Below are 26,242 nucleotides of genomic sequence, written 5' to 3' on the forward strand. Positions count from 1 at the left end.
TTCCTCAAGGAATAGGAAAGAAAGTAGCCGTATTTTATTGGGTGTCACATGAGACTCTTTGATTGTCCTTATGTTTATACAGGTGCCAAGTAGAGAAAGGTGGATGAATGTGTGAAAATGATTTTAATCATTATTGCCAAATCCTGAGTTTAATTTTAATTCTAGTTCTGAATCTTCAGTGCAGCTATTTATAAAGTACTGAAATATACTGAAATAGGAATAAGCAGAACAGTTTTTAAAAGCCTTAAAAAAGTGTATATGCAAAGTAGTGATCTTTGCTGTAATCCCTCATTATAACTCTCAAACCACATGGAAAATGAAGTAACTAATAGTAGTATCTTACATATGTGTGTTTAATAATAAACTGAATCCTTATTGGAGAACCCTGAATAGGTTGAGAGTTGGAGCTGCTAAGTGTAAAACTGATGTTCTATAATGGAGGTTCTTAGCAGATTCACACTGTGTGGATATGGAGAGACACAGAGTCCAACCCATCTGCTGGTATGTTGGCTACTATCAGTAACGGGTAACGATAATGACTTATTTTTGGCCAATGACAAAGCCAAAAAGCTGGCTTTATTCTGGCAGTTTATAGTTTAATGTAGACAGGGAAGAAGGAGAAGGAGAATTAGAAGAATTAGAAGAATTAGAATTAGAAGAGAAGGAGAAGGAGGAGGAGGAGGAGGAGAAGGAGGAGGAGGAAGAGGAGGAGGAGGAGGAGGAGGAGGAGGAGGAGGAGGAGGAGAAGAAGAAGAAGAAGAAGAAGAAGAAGAAGAAGAAGAAGAAGAAGAAGAAGAAGAAGAAGAAGAAGAAGAAGAAGAAGAAGAAGAAGAAGAAGAAACTGAATTGTGACTAGTGGTCTGTTTTATTCTTCCTCCCCAGTTTTCCATTTTTTGTCACCATTCTACTGAGTAACCATGTCTCTTTGGAAGACTCAGTTTCCTTTAAAAAATGCTTTCTTTTAAACTATCGTTGGGCTTAATTTAAGTTTGCCAAATTTCCTTCTTGAGTAGTAATCAGGGTCCTTTTAAAGGGTAGGCAAGGGACAATAGCCCTTGCCTACCCTTAGCTGGAAGAGGCCCTTCCAAAGGATAATTTAGCTAGAAGATGCCCTTCCAAAGGATAATTTGGAGCCAATTTGATCTAGTGATTAAGATCTAGTGGTGTATGTTGTGTGTATGTGTGTTTTGTGTGTATGTGTGATTGGTGAACCGTGACTTATAATGTTGTGACATACATCTGTGGCTTACATACTTGTGTTAGATTTTGGATCACAAGTACAAAAAACTAGAGGATGCAATGTGTTTGTATCAAAGGCCAATGACTCTAGTTAATAGTACTCTTTTGGCTACCTAAGATCTAATCCTCAAGGAAAATGACATGCTATAAAAACAGCATTAACAATGCAAAATATTACAAAAAGCCAAGTGTTTTATTATTCAGTTGTATATTTCCTTTATTTTACTATATGTTATAGTTTGTGGTTGCATTACAATACTATTCTCATGTTCCTTTCACCTTTTCTTTCAGTAATTAATATTATGATATGAAATACATAGAAGATTATAATTATGATCGTATCATAGATGCCCAATATAGTATAAATTATTTATAATTACTTCCAGAAATGCAGATAAAGAATCTTCTGTGATTGGCATTTTACAAGTACAAATTAAGAGATAACCTGAACAACTCTGTGTTGCTTTTGTTGTGGCAAAATCTAATACAGAAGAATAGTCATATGTAAAAATGGCATATGACACATATGTAGATTGGAAAAGGATGACCAGTAAGCACGTACAGCTCTCATCTGATCAGGTTGTTTGAATCAGCAATATTGAGGTCATGGTCCAAGCCACTTTGTTTTGGTAAAGTACTAGATATAAGAGATGCCCTGACCCTCCTTTTGATGTTGCAATTTGGTCTTTAAAAAAATAATTGATATGTATTTATATTTAAGAAAACACAAGAGAGTTTCAATCAATCAATTTTATTTTGATAGACCACTAGCATGCTCCATACAAATAATTAACGATACAGAAAAGACATGTGACTCGGACTCGCATCAGTCATTACCTTGTTTTTATTGTGAAAACATAGAATTCAGCTGCCATATCAGGGGTGGGTTCCAATTACCTTTACTACTGGTTCGCAACGGGAGCGTGCACGCGCACTTCTGCACATGCGCAGATCATCCATGATGTCCGGGCAGGTGGGCAGAGCCTGCCGCCACCATTACTACCAGTTCTCAAGAAACGGACCGAACCGGGAGCAACCCACCACGGTGCCATATGGTTAATAATTTCATAGCTGAGAAAAGGAGGTTCACGCAATGACTTGTTCTTATGTCTATTGATGAGCAGGTATAAGATACTCCAAATAGCCCTATATTGTTACACATGATAAACTATTCCTGTGTCCTTGGTCTGCACAAGCAGGGATGATCAGTTAAATGGGATATTACCTGCACTACAGAGGTTCAGAGGGAAGGATGATTTGCCTGGCCTTCAAAAATGTTTTTCTCAACTTGGAAAACGAAGAAGGATTAAATATTTTTTCAGACCCCATGCAACTTTTATAGCCAAATTCAATCTGATGCTCCATCTCTTTAAACTTTAAGAGAACATTAGTTTAGTCTGTTCATATCCCAAACACATTAAACATGCTACTGATAGCACATATGAGTCTACTTTTTTAATTTACTGCAGCTTTCTACTGCAGTAGATAATTATTAAGAAAAATTAAAGGTGAATAATCTGGGACAAAAGCAGTGCAGTTTTGATACCAGAATAAATTAACTCTATACATTAGCATACTCATTACCAGCGATTTAAGCTTGATGTACGTCAGGTTGCATATATAAAAAGAGCTTGAATGCTTGCACATTGTATTGAGGTTATGAGGTTGATCGTATTAAAGGTATTACTTCTAATTTGAATTTTTTAAGTGCTGTTGTTCTGTAGACATTTGCATTATCTTGCAGGCACCTTTCTCCTCCTATGTGTATAAAAGCTGACCCACAATATACAGATACTAGATTACTAATTTGTGCTGCTGGCAGTTCACCAAACGAAAGAGTCCTTTATTGTCATTCGATATTTTTAATTTTTATGGTGCTGTATTGATTTTTTAAAAATAATATTTATATTTGAATAAATAATCTGTAAATCCCCGTATCTGAAGTAAAAGGTAATCTTTGACTGAAGTAATTCTTGAAAGGACCTGATGTTTCAGAAAGATGTTTGGAATCTGTCTGGTTTTTTTTTTAGCTGAAAAAACATCGATTATCAGTTGGTCACACAAACAGCTTTGCAAAATCGGTAGTGAATATGGCAGATTTAGTAAGTATAATTCTCAAACTCTGTCTGTCTATTATCTATCTATCAATCTATCTATCTATCTATCTATCTATCTATCTATCTATCTATCTATCTATCTATCTATCTATCATCTGTCTGTCTATCTATCTATCTATCTATCTATCTATCTATCTATCTATCTATCTCTATTTCTGTGTGTGTCTTTATCAGTCAGTCAGTCTGTCTGTCTCACTGTCTATCATCTATCTAATTTAGAAACCACTGTCTCACTACTCACTCCATGTCATAGAGTCAGTGTGTGTGTGTGTGTGTGTGTGTGTGTGTGTGTGTGTGTATGTCTGTATCTGTGTGCTTGTGTCTGAGTATATATACAGTATGGCAGTGTTAATACAGGAATGCCAATTTAAAGTCAAAGGGGACAAAAGAAAGTGTTAATTCATTATTCTACTTAGTTTGATTCTTAATATATGTGAATGAAAAACAGAAGCAGAACGGCAGGTAGAAACATTGCTGAATTTTTGGTTGTGTATCTGTTTCACCTGGCATTCTATGAAAGCTCCAGTCAGTTCTGGAGTACTTCACCTTTCAAAAGAATGACTCTAAAACAGTTTAGTTTTTTCACAATGAATTTAATACGTTAAACTATGGTTGTCTAAATTTTCGGGTGCTTAGGCCGCACTGAGTGAATTGTCTTGGGCTGCATACAAACTATATAATTAGTTAATGAATATAAATCACTATAATAATGTTAAAAATTTACAATCTTGTGGGGATGCATTACTAGCTGTCCAAGGTCATATATAGTCTGCAGGCCATGGATTGGACATGTCTGTGTTAGACTGTATATGACTGTGATTAATGTAAGTATTCTTTACATTGGATTTTTCTTTAGTCACTTTTTTGAATACTGCATGTTTTTAACAAAACAATATTGACACTATTACTTTATAATATATTTTCCTAATGTACTAGATTTATAAAGAACAACTGAACACCAGAATAGTCTTGGTTGCCATGGAAACCTGGGGTACTGATAACAAGTTCACCATATCTGAAAACCCACTGGTAACTCTACGTGAATTTATGAAATATAGGAGAGATTTTATCAAAGAGAAAAGTGATGCAGTTCATCTTTTTTCGTACGTAATTTTGTATTGTTTGGTTATTACTGGAGATGAAGGAAACTAATGAAAGTGTAATTTGAGACATAGAAATGGTTGTATGTTATCTAATTCCTTTGTCATGATCATAAGGACATCAAATGCTTTTATTTAAACAAGCTTTACTTTTATATTGAATAATGAGTGTGGCTTAAGAAAAAAAACTCAAAGTTTTTCCCCATGGAACTGTTGTTTAGGTATAATGAGCATCCATACCTAGTTGAAAATGAACAAAAAAAAATATCAGTTTTTCCTTCTTCTCACGATACTGAAATGACCAAAGGGGAAGTGATGATCTATGGTTTCCATATTGCATAACTGGAAATCCCCACATGACCTTTGAGTGAGGTGTGGCACACAAAATTTCAAAAAGTGGTTAGCATAGGGACAAAAATCAGAAAGAAAGCTAAAATTGATGCAATTTCAGTTTAAGTTTAATTAATGTTAAATTTAATGAAGTTTATTTATGTGTGATTTTATTTCATGTATAGTACTTACTTTTTACCTTTTGAATGTTTAGAGGAGCTATAAAGTTGTATTTCATTTTACTGATATTTTTGGTGTTGATTGATAATTTGTACACAAATGTATTGAGAAAGTTATTATAAAGAGATAAAGAGAGGGGGAATTGAAATATTTCTGTTCTTCTCACAAGTTCCAAACATTTGAATCCCATTCTTGTTTTAAAGATGCTTAAAGTAAGCATCACCAACATTGTGTTGGCTGGAAAACCAAAGGCAAGTCGGATGGGATTGTATCATTTGCAAAGGGCTGTTTTTAGCATTTTCCCATTTTTCTTATTTTTTGTATGGTAGGTCCCTCTCCCCCCCTCCCCCCCCAAAAAACCCCCCACTATATTTTAAGGCTTGTGCTATAATTCGGTAATGTCATGTCTGAGCATGACAGGAAACTATATTGCTCATGTTGACATTTCACTGAAAGAATGTCTTTGGAGGATCATGAAAAATTGAATTTGAGTAGCTCCACTTACCTCTCCCCAGTTTAAACAGAACATTGTCTCCAGTGGTATATTGGTGTCTTTACAGTTGTCCTTAACTCCTGATGACTACATGGATATGTCTTATTTTCTTGACAACATTATGTAACTAGTTTGCCATGTGTTTTTCAATTTACCAGTCTACTCTAGAGCTCTGAGATAGTCTAGTGGTTTTCCATCCAGTTATGCCACTATCTCATCTCAGATTGTATGAATTGTACTAATTTTCTAATGTTTTTTTCTCACAAATTTTAAGACATATAAGCATTCATATTGTAGTGTAAGTTTGTCCAAGTTGCTTTATCATGCTTACAATGATCTTCACCTGATATACTACAGAATTCAAAAGTGACATGGTAAAGTGAGAAACTCTGAAAATCAGCTTTCCCTATCTACTAGAGCCACTGAGATGTGTGGGGACTGCATTGCCCAGACATTATGATCGAGGTTGACTTAGCCTTCCACCCTTCCGAGATTGGTAAAATGAGGACCCTGATTGTTGGGTGCAATAGGTTGACTCGGTAAACCGCTTAGAGAGTAAATCAGTGGTATATAAGTCTAAGTGTTATTGCTATTATTCTGGAATTCTATCCCAGAACATTGCAGTCTAATTAGATCCTCAAAAATTTTGGTCCGGGATAACATTGTTAGGACTACAAAATTCTTACTTTTTACTTTCCAAATGATAACTGAGTTTTTCAATTGTTAGTTTTTAAATTAAGAGAAGATATACTGCCTATAAGGTGGCTTTGGTCTCCCCCCCCCATTTTCAAATATCTGATTCATACAAGTTAAATTTGTGCAGATCATTCTAATGGAACAGTAGTATTCTATACAACAAGCATTATTTTGGCACAGTCTACAAAAAAACATATTATTCTTGCACACACACACACACACACACACACACACACCCTTGCACACACATATCCGAGTAGCTCAGTGTTTAGGAGTTTTTGGGTGGAGGAGTATTAAATTGCAGAATCTTGCCATCTACACTGAAGCATCTCCTTCTTCTTGTTATAACTCTTTCTATCATGAATACCTTTACATTTTTTTGGTTGAAAATGTATTGTAGTTCCCCAAATGCTATGGATTTTATTAACTGTATTGCTGTTTCTGTTTTGTTTTAAAAGGGGAAGCCAGTTTCTCAGTAGCCGTAGCGGGGCAGCCTTTATTGGTGGCATTTGTTCACTGCTGAAAGGTGGTGGTGTAAATGAAGTATGTCGGCATTATTCTACAAACACAAAATGATAGTCCCATAATTGTCAAATTATTTCTATTTCTACTTTTATTCATACTTTGCAGTCCATGTTAAGAGATTTCCATTAAGTTCCTACTTCATGCCTTTTCCAAGGAAAAGCAACTATTGGCCAGGTCTTTCCTTTAAATGTTTGGGATTCCATAAATAGGGAAAATGCTATCAACTGCTCATCTGTGATCTGAAAAATTTCATAGAATATGCATTTTAGGCTACAACATAATATTTTAACATTTATTTTGGGGGGAAGGGAATGCTACTTCCATTTGCAGAAATGTGTACATTTTATTTACCCAACTGACTGAGGATGGAAGGCTTAAAAATTTTGCCACTTAACATGAGTCTGGTTAGAATTTTATGTTATTTTTTTTTAGTTTGATTCAATTTATTTTATTGAATAGAGACAACTTTACCCCTGTTGTTTCCATTGGTTTTTGTTAAAGCTTCTTATTCCATCCCAAATAGTAGGTATATGGAGGTTTAATTAGCCTTCTAATTTGGAATAGGAAAACTTGCCACAGCCAACATGCCACAAGACAACTCATCATGGGACAATTCAACAAATACATAAGTTAAATTAATTTTGACAGAACTATGCCCAATAGTAATAAAACTCAATCCAGAAATTCAAGAGTTACAATAATTTCGATGAAAACGTGATCACCAATAATAAAAGTAACTCAGTGTAACTCAAAGTAATTCAAACTCAATGTAATTTGCTCTAATCTTGATTGTAGGAAATATGACTTCTGCAATAGAGTAGTAAATGTCTGGAATACTCTACCTGATCCTGTTGTTAGTCTCGCTAATCCCATACCTTTTACCTTAAATTGTCTACCGTGGACCTTTAATGTTTCTTAAGAGGTCCCTAAGGGGGCGTGCATAAGCGCACCAGCATGCCTACTGCCCCTGTCTTACTGTCCCCATTTATATGTAATCATTCTATGTGTTTATGGCTATATTTTGCCTATTTATATACTTTTATTTGTGCCAATTTTTTTTCATGTGTCCATGCCTATGTCTATAATGTTACATGTTTTCTTGTATTTGTTGAGAAATAAATAAATAAATAAATAACTGAATGAAAAAAATAATGCACCGTTAAAATGTCCCATGGCAAGTTGCCTTGTGACGAGTCAGCTGTGGTGAGTTGCCCTGTGGCAAGTTGACTGTAGCGAGTTGGTCACAGTGAGTTGTCAGTGGTTTATGGCCATGGCAAGGTGTTCTAGACTGTTCTAGCTGGCTTTTTCATATATTTTTTCCTTTTATTCTTAAATTGTAAGCTACTCAGAGTTCTTGAGAATTGAGACCCCTCATAATCAAATAAATATAATAAATAATCAGAACAAAGAGTTATGGTTCAGGGACTTAGCTAGCAGTAGAGTTAACTCAATCACAGAGTTGAAACTTAATCACCTAACCCAAAGAGGTTATTACAAGCATACAGGACATTTAAAAGAAAGCTTATACAACATAATGAATATGTTTGACTCTGAGCCAAACTTATACTTAACCTTAATATTTCATCTGTCTTTGTTTTTATTGTTTTAAACAGTGCTTTGCAATTTTCTGCTAGTTTATTACTCATCTGCATTTCAAAGCATACTTTGGGGAATAAATGCCCTAGGATGGTTCAACATTTTTTGCTAATTTAAAATTTCTAAAATAGAAATGCTTCAAAGTCATTGTCTTGTTTTTCAGTTTGGAAAGCCAGATTTAATGGCTGTTACATTGGCACAGTCCTTGGCGCACAATCTTGGGATCTTCTCAGACAAAAGAAGGTTGCAAAGTGGTAAGAAATGTTGAGGTTTCAATACAGATTCTTTTTCTGGCGAAGATATTCTCATACTTTTTACTCTAACAGAGCCATTGTTAGCTTTGGTAATTAAATATGACTTTTTAAAAACGATTGCTTGCAGTGTCTCTAGGAATCCAGTTGAATTAACTGAAAAGGAACCTTAAAAATAGCACAGAACTGAAATTCTGTCCTGCTTGTATCACAGTCTTTTAATTCTAATTTGCCTTAAATTGAAAGTCTAAAAACTGCATACATTTAAACATTAAATACAAATATAGCATTGCATTGCCCATAGGAGCTCTGGTGGCTCAGCAGACTAATTAACATCCACTTACATCTGTTGCCTGCAATTACTGCAGGTTCGAATCTCGCCAAGGCTCAAGGTTGACTCAGCCTTCCATCCTTTCTAAGGCAGGTAAAATGAGGACCCAGATTATGGGGGCAATAAGCTGACTTTGTATAAATATACAAAAGTATGAAAGCTATTGCTTAACGCATTGTAATCAAATTAAAATAAAAAAAAATAAGATGTTAAGAAAAAATTCTTGGGAAGTTTTGAGATCATCTATGGCTTAAGTCACAGCAACGTTAGTTTTCAAATTGACCCCATGTCAATTATTTATACTTGTTTTGCAAAAACAAAAAGATTTTGAGAATCATTTCTACTCTGCCTTGAAAAATCTGAAAGGAATCCTTCAGATTCCTTCTTAAAGGATTATATGGATAAATGGATGTTGACATCCTAATCAACTTACCAGATTGTAACAAAAATAACAATAATGTATTTTGGGGGAAACACTTTATTCTTTGTATACTGATTGTATAAGACATGAGATGTAGCTATTGTGATACACTTATATTGCATTATGATATACTGAATACATGTATTTATATTTTGGAACAAAGATTTAAAATAAACCATGAATAATGGTATATGTTGTATTATAGGTAGTCCTTGACTTGAACATAAATGACTTCAAGATTTCCATTGCTAAGCGAGACATCTGTTAAGTGAATTTTGTCCCATGTTAACAGCCTTTCCTGCCACAGTTGTTCAGTGAATTACTGCAGTTGTTGTTAGTAACATAGTTGTTAAGTAAATCTGGCTTCTCCATTGACTTTGCTTGTCAAAAGGTCTCAAAAGATGATCATATGACCCAAGGACACTGCAACCGTTATAAATATGAGTCAGTTGTCAAGCGGCTGAATTTTGGTCATGTGACATGGGGATGCTACAACAGTCATAAATGTGAAAAACTGTCATAAGTCCCTTTTTTCTGTGCCCTTGTAACTTTGAACAGTCAGTAAATGAATGTTGTAAGTTGAGGACTATCTACAGTATATAACAAACTGCAAAAAACAGAACACAAAACAAAACAAGAAGATATCCATTCAGTCTATACAAAAATATACATACCTCAAACAAGGGTTTCATCCATTTTAGCCCAAAGGCTGGGACAATAACCAGGCTTCTGTCCCTTACTTACAGAATGCCAACAGGGTGGGACCCCCAAAGATTTTAGGGGATCTCATTCCCAGAGGGCAGGTGCCGTGACAAAGAATGCAAGCTTTCAAGTTCCCAAAAGGTGGCACTTTATGACAAAATAAGGACTTGCGCCAAATTTAAATAGTAACAAATTTGTGATAACATAATTTCATGGCTACACTGCTTCATTTTCTATTAAAACAGAGACTTACACAATTACCTATTGCAAGCTTCTATGATGATATTTATTTATTTAGTTATATTTCTTTATTTAACATATCTGATATGTGATTGCTCACTTTATATTGTAATGAGATTTGCCTATTTTATTTATTTTAGGTGAATGTAAATGTGAGGATACATGGTCCGGGTGTATAATGGGAGATACAGGGTATGAGGTTTTCTTTCAGAGATTTCTATGCAATAGAAATGTAAATTAGCAGGTAGTTATTGAATGAAAACCTGTGGCTGCTTAAAGCTCTTAACAGAAAAATGATATGCCTATTACTCAATTGACACTGATATATCAATTAGTCAATTAATGCATGGTTAATTAGCTTTGAGAGCCAATTTTGTGTAGTTGTTAAACCACTGGGTTTACACTAGATCTAGTTCACACTAGAATCTGGGAGACAATGAATTCTAGTTCTGCCTTAGAAACTAAGCCCATTGAGTGATTTTGACCCAGTCAATTTCTTTCAGAGAAGAAGAAATCATTGAAAACAATTTCCATTTTCATAACAATGTTGCTGTGAAAACTGTGTGGACTCTGCAGAAGTCAAGAGAGATTTGAAAACACAAACATAAATATTTTACATATACAGTTTTAGTATTATATTTGTACAGATGATTATGAATTCCAGGGACTGATTATTCGTAACATTAAGAAAAGAATATATTAATCTATGTTACTCCAGATATAACTCCTGGCATCTTCACTCCTGAGAATATGTAAAGTAATTCCTGATCATCTGGAGAGATATATGTTAACTACCCTTCCCTAGAGATTTGCACCTTGGTTCCTGACAGACAATTTGAAAATAATGTAGACAAATTTATGGTGCATAGGCTGCTTAACAAATATTAATTACAATAAGTGATTGAAACCTCCAGATTTAGGGCTACTCCAGAAGCAGTATAGATCTGAATCTGGAAGACATGTGAAGATCTCTGGATTAAAAATCTCTCTGACTGGTATAGTATTATGTATTCTCAGAAGATAATATATTAGGTCCCAGCATATGAAAAGATATCCTTTCACAAAGTCTGAATCAATCATATGCCATGATTGTTGTCAGACGCTGACGATTCTAGCCTAGAAACAAGCATCCCCCCAAATGCTCTCAATATATATAAAGTTTATTGTCAATATACCTATATACACAGTATACCCATACTCAATGTTGTTAGTATTCATAGTCTCCCAGAGGAAAATTCTGCAAGTTTAAACTATCATTCAGTATTTGCTCAAGGATGTTTGACTGGACACTTGTATTCATAGCACCTGTTTCATATATTTTGGTGGCAAGTGAAAGCCTATATTGTATGTATAACTTTGAATATTTTTGTATAAAGCTTAGAGAATTGTGCATTAATAAAGCCCAAGCTGAAGATTGCAACTGCATTCTGCATCAACTTAAACATGTTTTTAAGTGTATCATGTAATTTGCAGATATGAATGTAGAGAAAAGAAGAGCTTAATTAAAATTATCTAGCCTAGTGTTCCAGAAAATTCAGAGTTAGAGATAGTTTTCCTATTTTTTTATATTTGGTCATGAAATAACTTAGTTATGGTCCAGCTGCAGAATGAAATTTCTTTTTAATTCTGTAGAAATGAACTGACTTATTTCTTTTTGGATCACAGTTATTATCTTCCAACCAAGTTCTCCAAATGTGATATTGAGGAATACCATGAATTTTTAAATAATGGTGGTGGAGCATGCCTTTTCAACAAGCCTTCCAAGGTAAAAACAAAAATAATTTTGTTTGCAAATTTTTCTCTTTCAGTTCTTAATTTAACAGTCTCATGACAGTTGTGTTGAAATGCTTAATTGAAGGGTTTGATAGTAAACATATGGAAGTTGTTATAATAATGCTTATTATGGTTGGTTTCACAGTCAGCCAGATTATTATTATTATTAGTGATTTTTCTAAGCTTTTTAGAAATCAAGATGCCCAAATTCTTTTGATCAAGAATGGCATTTTATGTCTGAATGGTAGCTATCCAAAAATAGTAATTAGTCACAGAAAAAATAACTAATTGCAATTCGTTTTCCTACCAAGAATCCACTGCTAATATGTGAGGACTAATATTAAAAAGATCAGAAATACCCTAAAACCAGACTAACAAAGTAAAATCTTCAACTCAGAAAAGAGGTTTTATACCATATGTACACATAAAAATAAAGCTTGAATTCACTATATATATGGCTTGGATATTATATGTGGCAGTCACTGCTATTCTTTCTTAAATATTTTTTTCTAGTTCTTGCAATATTTTTTGAATATCATACTTGCATCCTTGAATCATTGCCTGTTAAACCTAATTTTTTTAAAAAAGTTTTTGTGTTACAACACTACAGCAGGGACAATGATTTATTGTGGTCCTCGAACATTTTTCCTCATTAAATGAAAATGTGAAAATCAGGACTTGTACACAAGGGGGTGTATAGCACCCATTTCTATAATTACATCTGCATCTTTTCTGTCCATTGAAATAATGATCCTCTACCATCTGTCATTACGCATGGCAAGATGCTAATCTGTTACATTTGTAATACTTTCTTATTTTTGTATTGTAGCTCCTGGATCCCCCAGAATGTGGTAATGGTTTTGTTGAAACTGGGGAAGAATGTGATTGTGGCGCTCAATCGGTAAATTTAACATTACATAGCTAATTAGGGGCAGCTCTTCCATTTTAGTTAAGAGGCTCTTTCTAATGGTTTTAGATAAGTTCTTCAATATTGAATAGTTTGTGAAAAATGAATTCTTTGCACCCTAATGGTAGAGAGGAAAATTTCAAGAGTTGCAATTTGCAAGCAATTATTCTTCAAAAACCACGATGAGGATTCACTTCACAGCATTGTGACAGTGACTGAAACAGACTCATCATTATGATCCAGGAGCAAAGTATCAGGCCGTGAAATATTATCACAAACTTCGCCTATGGAAACAAAAATTCAAAACACAGGATTCAACAGGAAAACTCATGGCTGTCATTTTTTGAGGTGGAAGTGCTATTATTCAGATGGATTTCGTTGTAGCCTAGTACTATTATCAACCAAGAGTGCTACATTTTAACACTCAAGGCTTTGAGGCAACTTTTAAGCAGAGTCCAGAAGTGCAACAAGAAAATTTTGCTGCAGTATGACAATATACCTCATGAGTAATCCAAGAAGCAATTGCAAAACTGGAGCTCAGTCTTTTAATCCGTGTATTATAAAGTTTTTGTGCCATTCATTTCACAAAATTTTCCCTTTATGGGTATTTGTTTGACTGAAACAGATGAAAAGTAGAAAAATTAGAAAGAATTGTCAAGTCCTGGTTAAAGAGACAGTCCAGAGACATTTTGTGACAGCTTTAAGAAGCTTGTCCATCATTTACAGAAGTGTGTAAGAAATGTAACAGTGTGAAGTGTAACAAATGTGCTTACATGGAGAAGTAAACAAAGGTACCGGTAATTAAAAACTCACTTAAAGCATTATTTTTCTGTTTTCCTACAATAGTCCCAATTAAAGTTATGGAGGTGAGGGTATTACTTTTCATTCAGTCATACCATACAAATGATAATTGAATTAATGCCATCTTGAACTCCAATGTGCTCCTTCCTTGCTTCCTTCTTCACAAAAGGGAAAAAATGATCCAGGAAACTACAGACCAATCAGCTTGACATCAGTACCTGGGAAGATTCTGGAAAAGATAATTAAGCAACTCCATTTGCAAACACCTAAAAGCAAGCAAATTATAACCAGAGGCCAACATGGATTTGTCAAAAACAAATCATACTAAACAAATCTTATTTCATCCTTTAACAAAGTGACTAAATTAAAGGACCAGTAAAATACTGTGGACATAGTATACTTAGATTTCAGTATGGCATTTGACAATGTAGACCACAACCAGTGGTGGGTTGCTTCTGGTTCTGCCCAGTTCTTGCGAACTGGTAGTAAAAGCGGTGGGAGGCACTGCCCACCCGCCCGGACGTCATAAGGTACAATCTGCGCATGCGCAGAAGCTTCTGTGTGCGCGCTCCCATTGCGAACCAGTAGTAAAGGTAAGTAGAACCCACCCCTGACCACAACCTATTTCTTGGTAAGTTAGAAAAACATTGGATAAAGAGCATCACTACATGGATTTGTAATTGGCTGACAAACCACACTCAACATGTAGTCCTTAAGGTTCTGTCTTAGGTACTCATTAATATTTTCATAAATGACTTAGGGATAGAAGAGGAACTTGTAATTTGCAGAGGACACCATGCTGACAAGATTAGCCAATACTCCAGAAGATAGGCTCAAGGTCCAGAAGAATCTTGACAGACCTGAACATTGAGCCATATCTAACAAAATGAAATTCAGTGGTGAGAAAAGAAAGGTTTTATACTTAGGCAAGAAAAACCAAATGGCAGGTATAGAATATGTGAAACCTGACTCAATAGTAGTAACTGTGAGAGGATCTAGGGATCCTAGTGAACAACCACTTAATTATGAGCCAGTAGTGTGCCGAAGCCACACACACACACACACACACACACACACACACACACACACACACACACGCAAATGCAGTCCTAAGTTGCATTAACTGATGGATAGAATCAAGATCATGTGAAGTGTTAATACCACAACCTATTCTTCAAAGCACCTGAAGGCAGTACAAAAAGCAATGGATGAAAACTTAATCAAGAAAAGAAACAACCTAGAACTAAAGAGAAACTTCCTGACAATGAAAACAATTAACCAGTGGAAGTTGTGGATGCTCCATCACTGGAGGGTTTTTAAGAAGAGATTGGACAGCCATTTGTCCAAAATGGTGTAGGATCTCTTGCTTGGGAGGGGTGTTGATCTAGAGAACATCTGGGGTCCCTTCCATCTCTATTATTCTGTTCTGCTATTCTGTTATTTTTTCTGCGACCATGTATATCCATCCCATCAAGCCTAAAGAAATCTGGAATAGTATAGGATCTCCTGCCACGAGCAGGGGGTTGGACTAGAGGACCTCCAAGGTCCCTTCCAACCCTATTATTCTAGGTTCTTTTCTGGCATTCTCTCTCATGCTATCAAAATACTGCCATTGTTGTTTTCTTTGTAATCTAAAGTGTGCATTATGCCCAGAGTAGGGAGGCAAGTGAAATTTTGAGTAGCAAACATCTCAACAGTTTTCTGGTCAAGCTGCAGCTTGTGTCTGCCAAACTGCTGTTTCACCATTGGTTCCATTCCCTAGGAATGTCATGTTGAAGGTGAAGATTGCTGCAGTTCCTGCACTCTAACTGCTAACTCTCAATGCAGTAATGGACTTTGTTGTAGAAAATGTCAGGTACGTATTGAAATGATTTGGGGAAAAAACCACCTTTGTTTTAAGGAATTAGGAGATTATTTATTTAGCATATGGCATATCATAGATGGACTAGCAATATATATTGACATTTCATCTAGATTAATTAAATACAATAAAATACAAATGTTGAAAAGATCTATATTCAAATACCAATGTCTAGGCCAGTGATGGCTAACCCTTTTGCCATTGTGTGCCAAAAGTGGGGGTCACGCGCACGCGTGCCCACACCCATAATTCAATGTGCCCGCCCATGCATGCGCTCATGACGTCCCTGCGCTCCCCCCGTTTTTGGCATGTGATGGCACAGTGGGCCTGGTATGCCCGTTTTTTGCCCTTCTCAGACTCCAGAGGCTTTCTTGCCTCCCCCCCCACAGAGGCCCTCCGGAGGTCAGAAACGGCCCGTTTCCCAACTTCCAGTGGGACTGGAAGGCCCGTTTTTCACCCTCCCCAGGCTCCAGAGGCTTTCTAGGAGCCTGGGGAAGATGAAAACGGCCTCCCCCCCCTCGAAGCCCTCCAGAGGCCAGAAACAGCCTGTTTTCTGACTTCCGGTGGCCCCAGAAGGCCCAAAAATCAGTTGGCAGAGCTGAGCTAGGACAACGCTCGCATGCCCACAGATATGGCACCATGTGCCACCTGTGGCACGTGTGCCATAGGTTCGCCATCACAGGTCTAGGCCATCTAACCATTGAAGCACAGCATTATTTATATGAAAAAAAAATCAGATACTGGACTGGTATATTCCTTCAGCTTAGCTGGTCACAATGTGATCTACAGTTTGACATGGGACTTCACAGTTGCACTATGCCCCATTCACATAGAGAGTCCCGGTAGACCTCATGTGAGGTGTGAATCCTATTCAGGATTGTCCATTGACATTTTTTTGGGTGAGGTCATTTATATGTCTTCCTATGTCTGGGTGTGCAGAGAGCCATTTTGGGTTTCCATTGGGAATCAATGTTAAAGTTGTTGGGCTGTGCAAGTGCTAATGGGGCTTCCCGGATTTGAATCTTCTGGCTGTAGTATGAAGCTAGTCGCCTCCCCATGGTGCACCCTTGTTAGCATGACAGTGTGAAATAAACGAACTAGCAACTGCTGTCCGTAGACTTTCCTGGCTCTCAAAATACATGGCAACAAAAACAAAAAAGTGAGATGATGAAATGATTTAAAAATAATCTCATTCAATACAATGCCAAGATATATAAACTCTACCATACAAAATGCCAAAGGGCAATCAAGGATTTTTTTTTTTAACTTTTTTTTTCTATGCATGTTAGATATACATCCATGTTTTTATATAAGAATTCAAGAAATTATACATGGTGTTTCCCCCTAACTTTGCTGATAACAGGTTTGTTGAAGTACTCTGGCCGAAAGCCATCCAGCAAGCTTTGGTGTTACACTAGTCTAATACCTTAATCACTACACTATAAAAATGGCACTGGCTATTTTTATGATTCTGGTGTATAAAACTTTGTGTTAACTGAAATGTATTGACGTTGTAAACTATGTAGAGAAGATTTTCTCAATAATAGAAATTATATGAATATAACTCTCATAAATATAGAAGCATCAGATTAAGGAAGTTACTGATAAATTTGTAATAAAAGGGTAAAAATTTATCTAATTTAATTCACAAAAATTGGATGGATACATTTTAAGGCTGTGAAGGAAAAGAACAACCTCATAACTGCCAAAACTCCAAGCCTTTTCTTTCTGTGTAAAATACCTTAAAATAATGCCCCACTCACAAATTGAAATGGTTTGCTGTTACATCTGATCTAGTTTACCTTGTCAAGAGTAGATAAAGTTAGCTTCAGACAAATATGTTTCTTTATGGTTAAACAATTTAATTACACAAGAACTGGAATCACAAAGATATTCTAAGCATATGATTGTTAATACAAATAACAATGTGAATATGGTGTGCTGATCTTGTTATAGATTATCAACCAATAGACTGATTTTTTTAAAGACTGAAAATCTTAAACTGAACATTTGGGAATCGTATCTTTAATTATGTGAGTGGTATTGAGAATTTCCAGTAAACTCTAAGTAAAAACATTATTTATAATATCTAGATTCAAACAATTTCAAATATATAGATGCCCCAACATATTTATTTTTCAGTTTGAACTTAAAGGTGTGGTTTGCAGAGAAGCTGTAAATGATTGTGACATTCCAGAGACATGCAAAGGGGACTCCAGTCAGGTAAAGCTCATTAAAAAAAGAGGAAAATATAATTTTTGGAGAAGTTTTACAGGTAGTCCTCAACCTATTGAGTCAAAGTTTCTGTTGTTAAGCGAGACATTTGTTAAGTGAATTTTGCCCATTTTATGACCTTTTTTAACCACAGTTGTTAATTTAATCCCTGCAGTTGTTAAATTAGTAACATGATCGTTAAATGAATCTGGCTTTCCCATTAACTTCGCTTGTGAGAAGGTCGCAAAAAGTGATCACATGACCCTGAGACACTGCAACTGTCATAAATATGAATCAGTTGCCAAATATCTGAATTTTGATCATATGCCAATGGAGATGCTGGTATAGTTGTAAATGTGAAAAATAGTCATAAGTCACTTTTTTTCCAGTGCCATTGTAACTTTGAATGTTCACTAAACAAATTATTGTAAACTGAGGACTACCGATATTTAATGAAAAGCAAGATTTGGGAAACTTTTAACAAATTAATTTTAGATATTACAGTTATCACAGGGTTGATTATTTAATTCATTCTGCTTTATCTTTAGTGCTCCCCAAATCTCTACAAAATAGATGGGTATTCATGTGATAATGAACAGGTATGTACGATGTATTTGATTTTTATTATCAGAATATAAGGCAGACTGTATCCTAAGACCAAGCTGAGATTCTGCATTCATAGTTTTCACCAAAGAGTCCTGTCTGTGATTGATTTGGTACAATGGGAGCTTTCAATAATAGACTGATATTTTCTTCTTACAATGAAAAGAATAAACATGTGACTTGAGTTTAAATATTGGGTCAGGACTGTCATGTTACTCCCCAGCTGGTTTCCTGTTGCTGAAGACAAAATTTCAGTCCTTCTCATTATGCAGGACCCCTGCCTTATTGTTTGCTCATTGTTTGAATCAATTCCGCATGTTTATTGATGGTTCTCTTTTCTCTCGCTAACTAGAATGCAAAATAGATCTCTGCAAGGTCTGTAACCAAGAAAAAAAAAACCCTTCATTTGCTAAGCGACACTAAGCTAACAGAGACAGTCTTAAATATATAGCACTCATTATGCATGTTGGCGATACAAAATTGATGCATTAATTATTTTTAATGATTAATGGCATATATATATATATATATATATATATATATATATATATATATATATATATATATATATATATATATATATATATATATATATATATATATATATATATATATATATATATATATATATATATATATATCCCTATATGAAGAGAAATAAAAAAAGCTGAACAAGTTGTACTTGTTGAAATCTATAACTGGTTCCGCTTAGAATGGAAAGATAACATGTATTTCAATGATGACCACCAGATGGCAGTACAAGTCTAGTAAATAGCATCTGGCTTTGAGCTCATAACCTTTCTGTGTGCTTCTGATCAAATGGAAAATTCTTGTCAAAGCCTTAGCAATCAGCAGTTTGACCTAAATGGGATGTTAGAATTCATAACCATTTCTCTTTCAATATAAAAGGAGAACATCTCTATCAGTATCGTTCTAACAAAACTCTTTTTCAGATGACCATAGAACCGGTCAGAAGCTTACAATGCCTCACCCTTATTGTGAACCTACAATAACACAAAAGCCTGTTCATTCTGCCAAACGATAGAAAAACGATCATCCTGCAGCTTGTCATCTGTTTTCAGTATGCAAGGCTGTGGGAAGGAGGCAGGAAGGATAAGTTAAGTTGGTGCAAGAAAAGGCAGTACAGCAGTGGTGGTTTTCAAAAATGTTTACTACCGGTTCTGTGGGCGTGGCTTGGTGGGCATGGCAAGGGAAGGATACTGTAAAATTTCCATTCCCACCTCACTCCGGGGGAAGGTACTGCAGAATCTCCATTTCCTCTCGATCAGCTGAGACTCGGGACGCAGAGAATAGATGGGGGCGGGGCCAGTCAGAATTTTTACTACCAGTTCTCCGAATTACTCAAAATTTCCCAGATATGAGGGTTGTGGTAAGAAATCATTTCAAAGAGACTCTGACTTAACTGGCTCACTATGTGTCTGCCCAAGAATTTACTTTTACAGTTTTAAAGGTTATATTTTCACTCCTGACTAGCATTGAAAATTTATGTTTGTTAGCTATATGCAGCAGCGCGGGTAGTGACGGGAGCAGCATGGCGCTCCCATGTAACACCGCTCCTGCGCGAGCTGCACTGGCTCCCAGTGGTTTTCCGGGTGCGCTTCAAGGTGCTGGTTATCACCTTTAAAGCGCTCCATGGCATCGGGCCTAGTTATCTTCGAGACCACCTGCTGCTACCGACGACCTCCCATCGTCCCGTGCGCTCCCACAGAGAGGGCCTCCTCAGGGTGCCATCAGCCAATCAATGTAGGCTGGTGACCCCCAGGAGGAGGGCCTTCTCTGTGGGGGCACCTACCCTCTGGAATCAGTTGCCCCCAGAGATAAGGAGAATCCAAGACCTTAGTGCCTTCCGCCGTGCCCTTAAAACCCACTTTTTCCAGCAAGCCGGGCTGGCTTAAGAAGAAATTTTAAATGTTTTAATTGGTTTGTATTTTTAATTTTGGGCCAAATTTATATATATTTTAATTGTTTTTTAATATTTGTATTTTATGTTTTTTAATTCTGGCTGTACACCGCCCTGAGTCCTCAGGGAGAAGGGCGGTATATAAATTTAAAATAAATAAATAAATAAATAAATAAATAAATAAATATGGAGCTTGATGTTCAGATGATGAACTCTCATAGTCTCATTATGTTTCAAAGTTAGCTTATCATCTACATAAACTCAATATCATTTCTCTTCCATTTTCCCCACGGATGCTTATCTCCTTCTGGTACCTAAAACCTCAGAGAACTTCAAGATATTTAGCAATCCCAACAAAGTCAACGAGGTCTCTCATGGACAATAGAGAGATATATGACCCTCTTTCTAGATCCAGTTCACTATAGAAGCCATCCCTGGGATGAGGATATACTGTCTAAGTTAAATAGCCCAAGGAATCTGAAAATGAGAAAGCCTAAAAGACCATAAATGTTCTGGAACTATAAACAGCATGATTTTCTTTGGAGAAGTTCCCCCTAAAAGGCTGTACATCCTCCTCTGATAGACCACGTGATTACCAAAATTTACATCAGGAAGGAGGGAGATAGCGGACACAAGAGTGAGATTTTAGTGAATAGAGATAATTGAACCTTTGAGCAGTGGTGGGTTACAAATTTTTTTACTACTGGTTCTGTGGGCGTGGCTTGGTGGGCGTGGCAGGGGAAAGGATACTATAAAATCTCCAATCCCTCCCCCATCCAGGGGAAGGTTATTGCAAAATCCCCATTTCCTTCCGATCAGCTAGGACTTGGTAGGCAGAGAATAGATGGGGGTGGGGCCAGTCAGAATTTTTACTACCAGTTCTCTGAACTACTCAAACTTTCCGGTACCGGTTCTCCAGAACTGATCAGAACCTGCTGAAACCCACCTCTGCCTCTGAGGATTATGATGTGTTTGAATTGTATTCTTTAGAAGTCCAGTGATGGATCGCCTAGCAGTTTCCATTGTAACATGTTATGAAAATTGAAGAAAAAATAGACATAAGTAATCAAGACATAGAAGACAAGTCCGTTCACAGCTTTTCTCATAAAAGACAACTCAGCCCAGGCTGCAAGAACTAGAAACTGAAATATATTTGAATATAAGTAAAAACTGGAAATAATTTTTTCAAATAAATCAAAGGGACTCCTCATACAATATACAAGTTTATATAAACTAGCATTAAAAACATAAAATCTCTGCAGTTTATGTTTTCTTGATCTTGTCCAAAGGTTTAATATTCAGCATAGGACTCAGGGGTGAAATGCTCTCAGTTCGGACCGGATCACCCAATCCGGTAGTGATGGAGATGGGTGGTTCAGAGCAAAAATCCCTGCCCCCCCCATTGCCCAGCTGAGCCGCCACAATCATCAGAGGCTTTTTTAAAAAAAATTTTAAAAGCATTTTTTCTATAAGCTCTTTGGCTGAAAAAATGCTTTTAAAAATAAAAAAAAAGCCTCTGATGAACACGCGGCTCAGCTGGGATCATCAGAGGCTTTTAAAAGCATTTTTTCTACAACCTCTTCAGCTGAAGAGATTATAGAAAAAATGTTTTTAAAAGGAAAAAAAGCCTCTGCCAATCAGGCAAGTCAGCTGGGATTGTCAGAGGCTTTAAAAAAAAAAAGAAAGCCTCTGCCAATCAGGCAAGTCTGCTGGGATCGTCAGAGATTTTAAGAGTATTGTTTTTACAACCTCTTCAGCCAAAGAGGTTGTAGAAAAAATGGTTTTAAAAGTAAAAAAAAAAAAAAAAGTTGGCCATGCCCACTCAGTTATATTACCCCCCCTCACTAAGCCACGCCCACAGAACCGGTAGTAACAAATTTTACATTTCACCACTGATAGGACTTACTAACCATCAATCACAAGATGGAGCAATTCATTTCATTTTCTGATCTATGGAACCGAAGCAGTGAATATCTTCAGTGCCACCTGGCCCAGCAATAGTTGCTTGGCACTGATGTTTTGTAGCATATGAGCACATATTTGTTATTGTTAATTAAAAATAATAATAAATAAAGTATTACATTCACTTAACACAGGTTTTGAAGAATATATTGGCAGTCATGTTGTTGCTCTTAGGTACCATATTGGGAATCTAGTTAGTTGGAATAAAAGAGTTTCAAAATACCAAAGCCTGGACTTTGGGACAATTATGGGATTTCAGACAGACTGCAAAAATACTATGAACAGGGTTTGGCTTTTTAAACTGCTTTAAATCCATTGAACAAAAGACAGCTAAATATAAATAGGGTAATTGAATAGCTCTTGAAAGTATGATACTGTTCTAAACTATTTGATATATTAAGAAGATAGTAATTATTATTATTTTAAAAAATCATCAATTCAAAGCTAAATGAATTTACTGGTGAGAAAAAGGTTACATTCAGATTGTGCTAGGTATTTATGTTTCTGGGAAGCTGCCCAACATTGAATTAGTAAGTGAGAGAACTCAGTCCTAAATCCAATCAGTAACAGCAATTACAGCCCTTAGAGCATTTACAGTTCTTGTTCTGTGAATTTACAATAATTTGTTCTTAGTTCCACTGTTTTTTTTTTTGCAGAAAATGAAAACTTGGAGTCATAATTCTTGAGTATGTTTAAGCAAAATACAAGAAACATACAAGAACATATAAGAAATAATACAAGAACATAGAAATACCTATGTATTCAGTATCATCTCAGTTCCTCTGTAACAATAAGTAGAGAAAGGGAATTATTTTCTAATCTTGTTGTATGCCACTCAAGGGTTGTGAGACCAGGGACATAAAAATTAATTAAATAAATCACTTTTCTGGATCTGATGGTGTTTTGTTTTGAATCTTTAAGCATCTGAAATTAACAATTTATAAACCTAAAGAAATTTTATGTTAAGTCTGCAATCCTGAATCTCACTAAACACAGTCAAACTGACTTTGGCAGCACATGTCTGAATATATTTACTTCATAGGTAGAAAAATAGATAAGCAATGGTTGTTTATTGAACAAATATTTACAAAATATGGTGATTACTTTCTAACATTTTTCTTTAGGGCATTTGTTTTGGAGGAAGATGCAAAACCAGAGACAGACAGTGTAAATACATATGGGGAGATAGTGAGTAATATCTTGAAATTGTGTGCTTTCGCTTTTTTTGAAAACTCATTGATTAGGTATTGAATATATTCACAGGTATACAATATATACATATTGTATGTTTTTTCCTCCTCCCAAAATTTGGTACCTTTCCAGAACTTGGCCAGATTTCATCAGGACAATATTGTTCAAGAGGTGGTTTGGCAGTTCCTGGAAATAGATTCTCTTAAAAGGCAGTGAATTGAAATGGTCTGAAGATAGTTGAGACCCAGAACAAACCTGTTTCATCCATGTCTATGATACTTCAAACGGGTCGAAGAATTTACTTTCAGGAACTGCCTAACCATCCAATGATCCAGAGGGAGGAATGGAATAATCTGGAGTTCTCAAAAATGTTCCATTTCTGAATTGATGAATTTTGCACATCATCTACTGCATTTTGCCATTTTCTCTGAGCAACTGATGAATTTTGCTCTGTCTTATCTTAAGAAAATTTAAGAAATTTATCTTATCTAAAAGTCCTTGTTCTTAGCATCATTTGGCTACCTCAGCAAATTCTTTCCTTTTCCTGATGCCATCCTGCAGTTCCAGGATAACTTTAATTATGAACGTTCCTCTTTATACTGTTAGGTGTTTTCAAGGCTTCATTAAGCGTGTTGGTTTTTTTCTGTCTTCCATTCTTTTTAGCCTAATTGGAATTATTGTCAATTGTGTTTTAGGTCTCCATTTTAGAAAATCCCTCCTCTTCAGTTCTTTTTCCCATTAGTTTTCCCTGAGAACCTATTTATCTATGTTCTGAGTTTATTAAAATTCATATATATGGAGACAGAGGACTTTCAGCCATCAGGTAAATCTATAAAACACTTTAAACTGGAGTAAAAAATAAATTCAGTAGAACTAGATGAAACATTTGCTCTTTCATTTTCTTTTCCTTTCAATATTTCTGGTATTCTGACTATGGCATAATGGAACATTAAGTTGACTGCAAATAAAGATCAGGTTGGCAGAGACTAGGTTAGATGGCATCTTTTTAGATACAAATTCTTGTGTGCTTTTTATGCTCCAGCAGTTTCTTATATTTTATTTTTATATGTCTGTAAGAAAGATAATTGAGAGTATATAATTTGTGGCTTTAACACGAATATTTACATTTACAATGTTGAATTTCTAACTCTAACCACACATCATTATCTTTTTAAATATATTTTGTGTGCAGAAGTGACATCTGCTGATAAATATTGCTATGAAAGATTAAATATAGAAGGAACAGAGAAAGGTAGCTGTGGCAGAGACAAAGATACTTGGATTCAGTGCAAGAATGAGTAAGTTAAGCCCACTTAATTTACATAAGTAAGTGCTTACATAATATAGTATTTGTATTTGTGTTCTATCGTGGTTCATAAGCTTCTTTACAAATATTCCTTTTCACTTTTAAACCTTTATGTTAATCTATGTAATAGTGATTCTTATTCTCACTGCATTTCTTGTAGCATCTTTGTTCCTCTAGTGCTTCTCTACCACCCAAAATGAATAATTATTAAATTGGATGACTAGAATCTTGTGACTTTGTTTACAGTGGATCTTGATACTCCATTAACGGCAGGTTGTGTATAGTTACTACAAATAGCATTAAGATTGTACTTCTGAACACAGGTCTATAGAGTCCTGTAGCCTAGAGTGTTACCCATGCACCTATTCACATCTTTTACTTTTGTTTACCAGAAAAGGTCAGGCTTCCAGGAAATGAAGCTTCAAGATTCAGTTTTGCTTGATCTCTTTTTTCTTCTTCAGACTTTCAGAGTAGCATAGATCTAGTTTGCATTATTATGGGATAGGTGATCAGATAATTACTTTGTAGGGTATCAGAACTCTTGTCAAGTTAATAATGAAAGAAAAGATCCACACTTTTATAAACGGCCAGAAGATGCACCAACTTTTTAATGGGGAAGACAGGGAAAAAGGAAAAGGAACAGCAAAATGTGTGTGTGCGTGTGTGTGTGTGTGTGTGTGAGAGAGAGAGAAACGAGGGAGGTAGAGAGAGGGGTGGGGGGTCTTTCCAATGATATCCTGTATTGCATACCCCCTGATTTGTATAGATCTCAGCCATAATCTAAATCAACATTGTTCACTGAAGATAATTCTGCAAATTAGAGAATTATAATGGGGATTTCAGAGTGAGTAGCAAGCAGTATTACCACTGTTAGATTCTTCTGCAACCATTAAAAAAAAAAGTATTTCTTGGAATAGAATATTATAGTTAGAAATATTTCTTTTAGGCTGTTTTTAAAGTAACGACTTGCTTAATGTTTCTTCCCAGAGATGTTCTTTGTGGATATCTACTGTGTTCTAACATTGTCTCTAATATTCCAAGACTTGGAGAGCTTGATGGTGAAATCACATCTATTTCTCTTCAAAATTTGGGAAAAACTTTCAATTGCAGGTAATCCTTGGCAACAGATATCTCTTTATTTCATGGCTACAATTTCTATGTACTTTTTAATCTTAGATTTTAAAAAAAGATAAAATTTGTTATTTCCTCACCTTCTCTACCTTTTTACATTGAGTCGCCTAACTTTATTCCACCACCGTCCTAAAATACTGAGCAGTAGACCAATTGTGTTCATTGGCCTTCTTTTAACTAAAGTTAATTAAATTCACCATATTCCCAACCATCTAAATTATAAAGTACAAGAATACCTGATGTTTCTCCTAACAATTTAAATTCTACTTTCTGTTTCTTTCTTTTAGTCCAGGATTTTTAGTAATATATTCTGCATATAAATTAATTAAGATGATAACATACAATCTAGGC

At 35.6% G+C, this 26,242-nt stretch overlaps 1 protein-coding gene across 6 annotated transcripts in view; it reads left to right on the forward strand.

Annotated features, from left to right (window-relative positions):
- Positions 1-26,242, forward strand: part of ADAM22 (ADAM metallopeptidase domain 22) — a 146,225-nt gene that overhangs the window by 90,300 nt on the left and 29,683 nt on the right. For all 6 annotated transcript variants that reach the window (XM_060684509.2, XM_034402341.3, XM_034402345.3 and 3 more), the window contains exons 10-22: positions 3,270-3,341; positions 4,293-4,459; positions 6,614-6,698; positions 8,440-8,530; positions 10,362-10,413; positions 11,887-11,986; positions 12,824-12,895; positions 15,465-15,557; positions 17,706-17,786; positions 18,326-18,376; positions 23,388-23,451; positions 24,647-24,752; positions 25,748-25,870. In XM_060684509.2, coding sequence (XP_060540492.1) covers positions 3,270-3,341; positions 4,293-4,459; positions 6,614-6,698; positions 8,440-8,530; positions 10,362-10,413; positions 11,887-11,986; positions 12,824-12,895; positions 15,465-15,557; positions 17,706-17,786; positions 18,326-18,376; positions 23,388-23,451; positions 24,647-24,752; positions 25,748-25,870 — 1,157 coding nt within the window. The remainder of the gene's footprint in view (positions 1-3,269; positions 3,342-4,292; positions 4,460-6,613; positions 6,699-8,439; positions 8,531-10,361; positions 10,414-11,886; positions 11,987-12,823; positions 12,896-15,464; positions 15,558-17,705; positions 17,787-18,325; positions 18,377-23,387; positions 23,452-24,646; positions 24,753-25,747; positions 25,871-26,242) is intronic.

The sequence above is a fragment of the Pantherophis guttatus genome, chromosome 4 (assembly GCF_059756535.1).
Source record: "Pantherophis guttatus breed Tessera chromosome 4, ASM5975653v1, whole genome shotgun sequence".
In the NCBI taxonomy this organism is placed as follows: Eukaryota; Metazoa; Chordata; class Lepidosauria; order Squamata; family Colubridae; genus Pantherophis; species Pantherophis guttatus.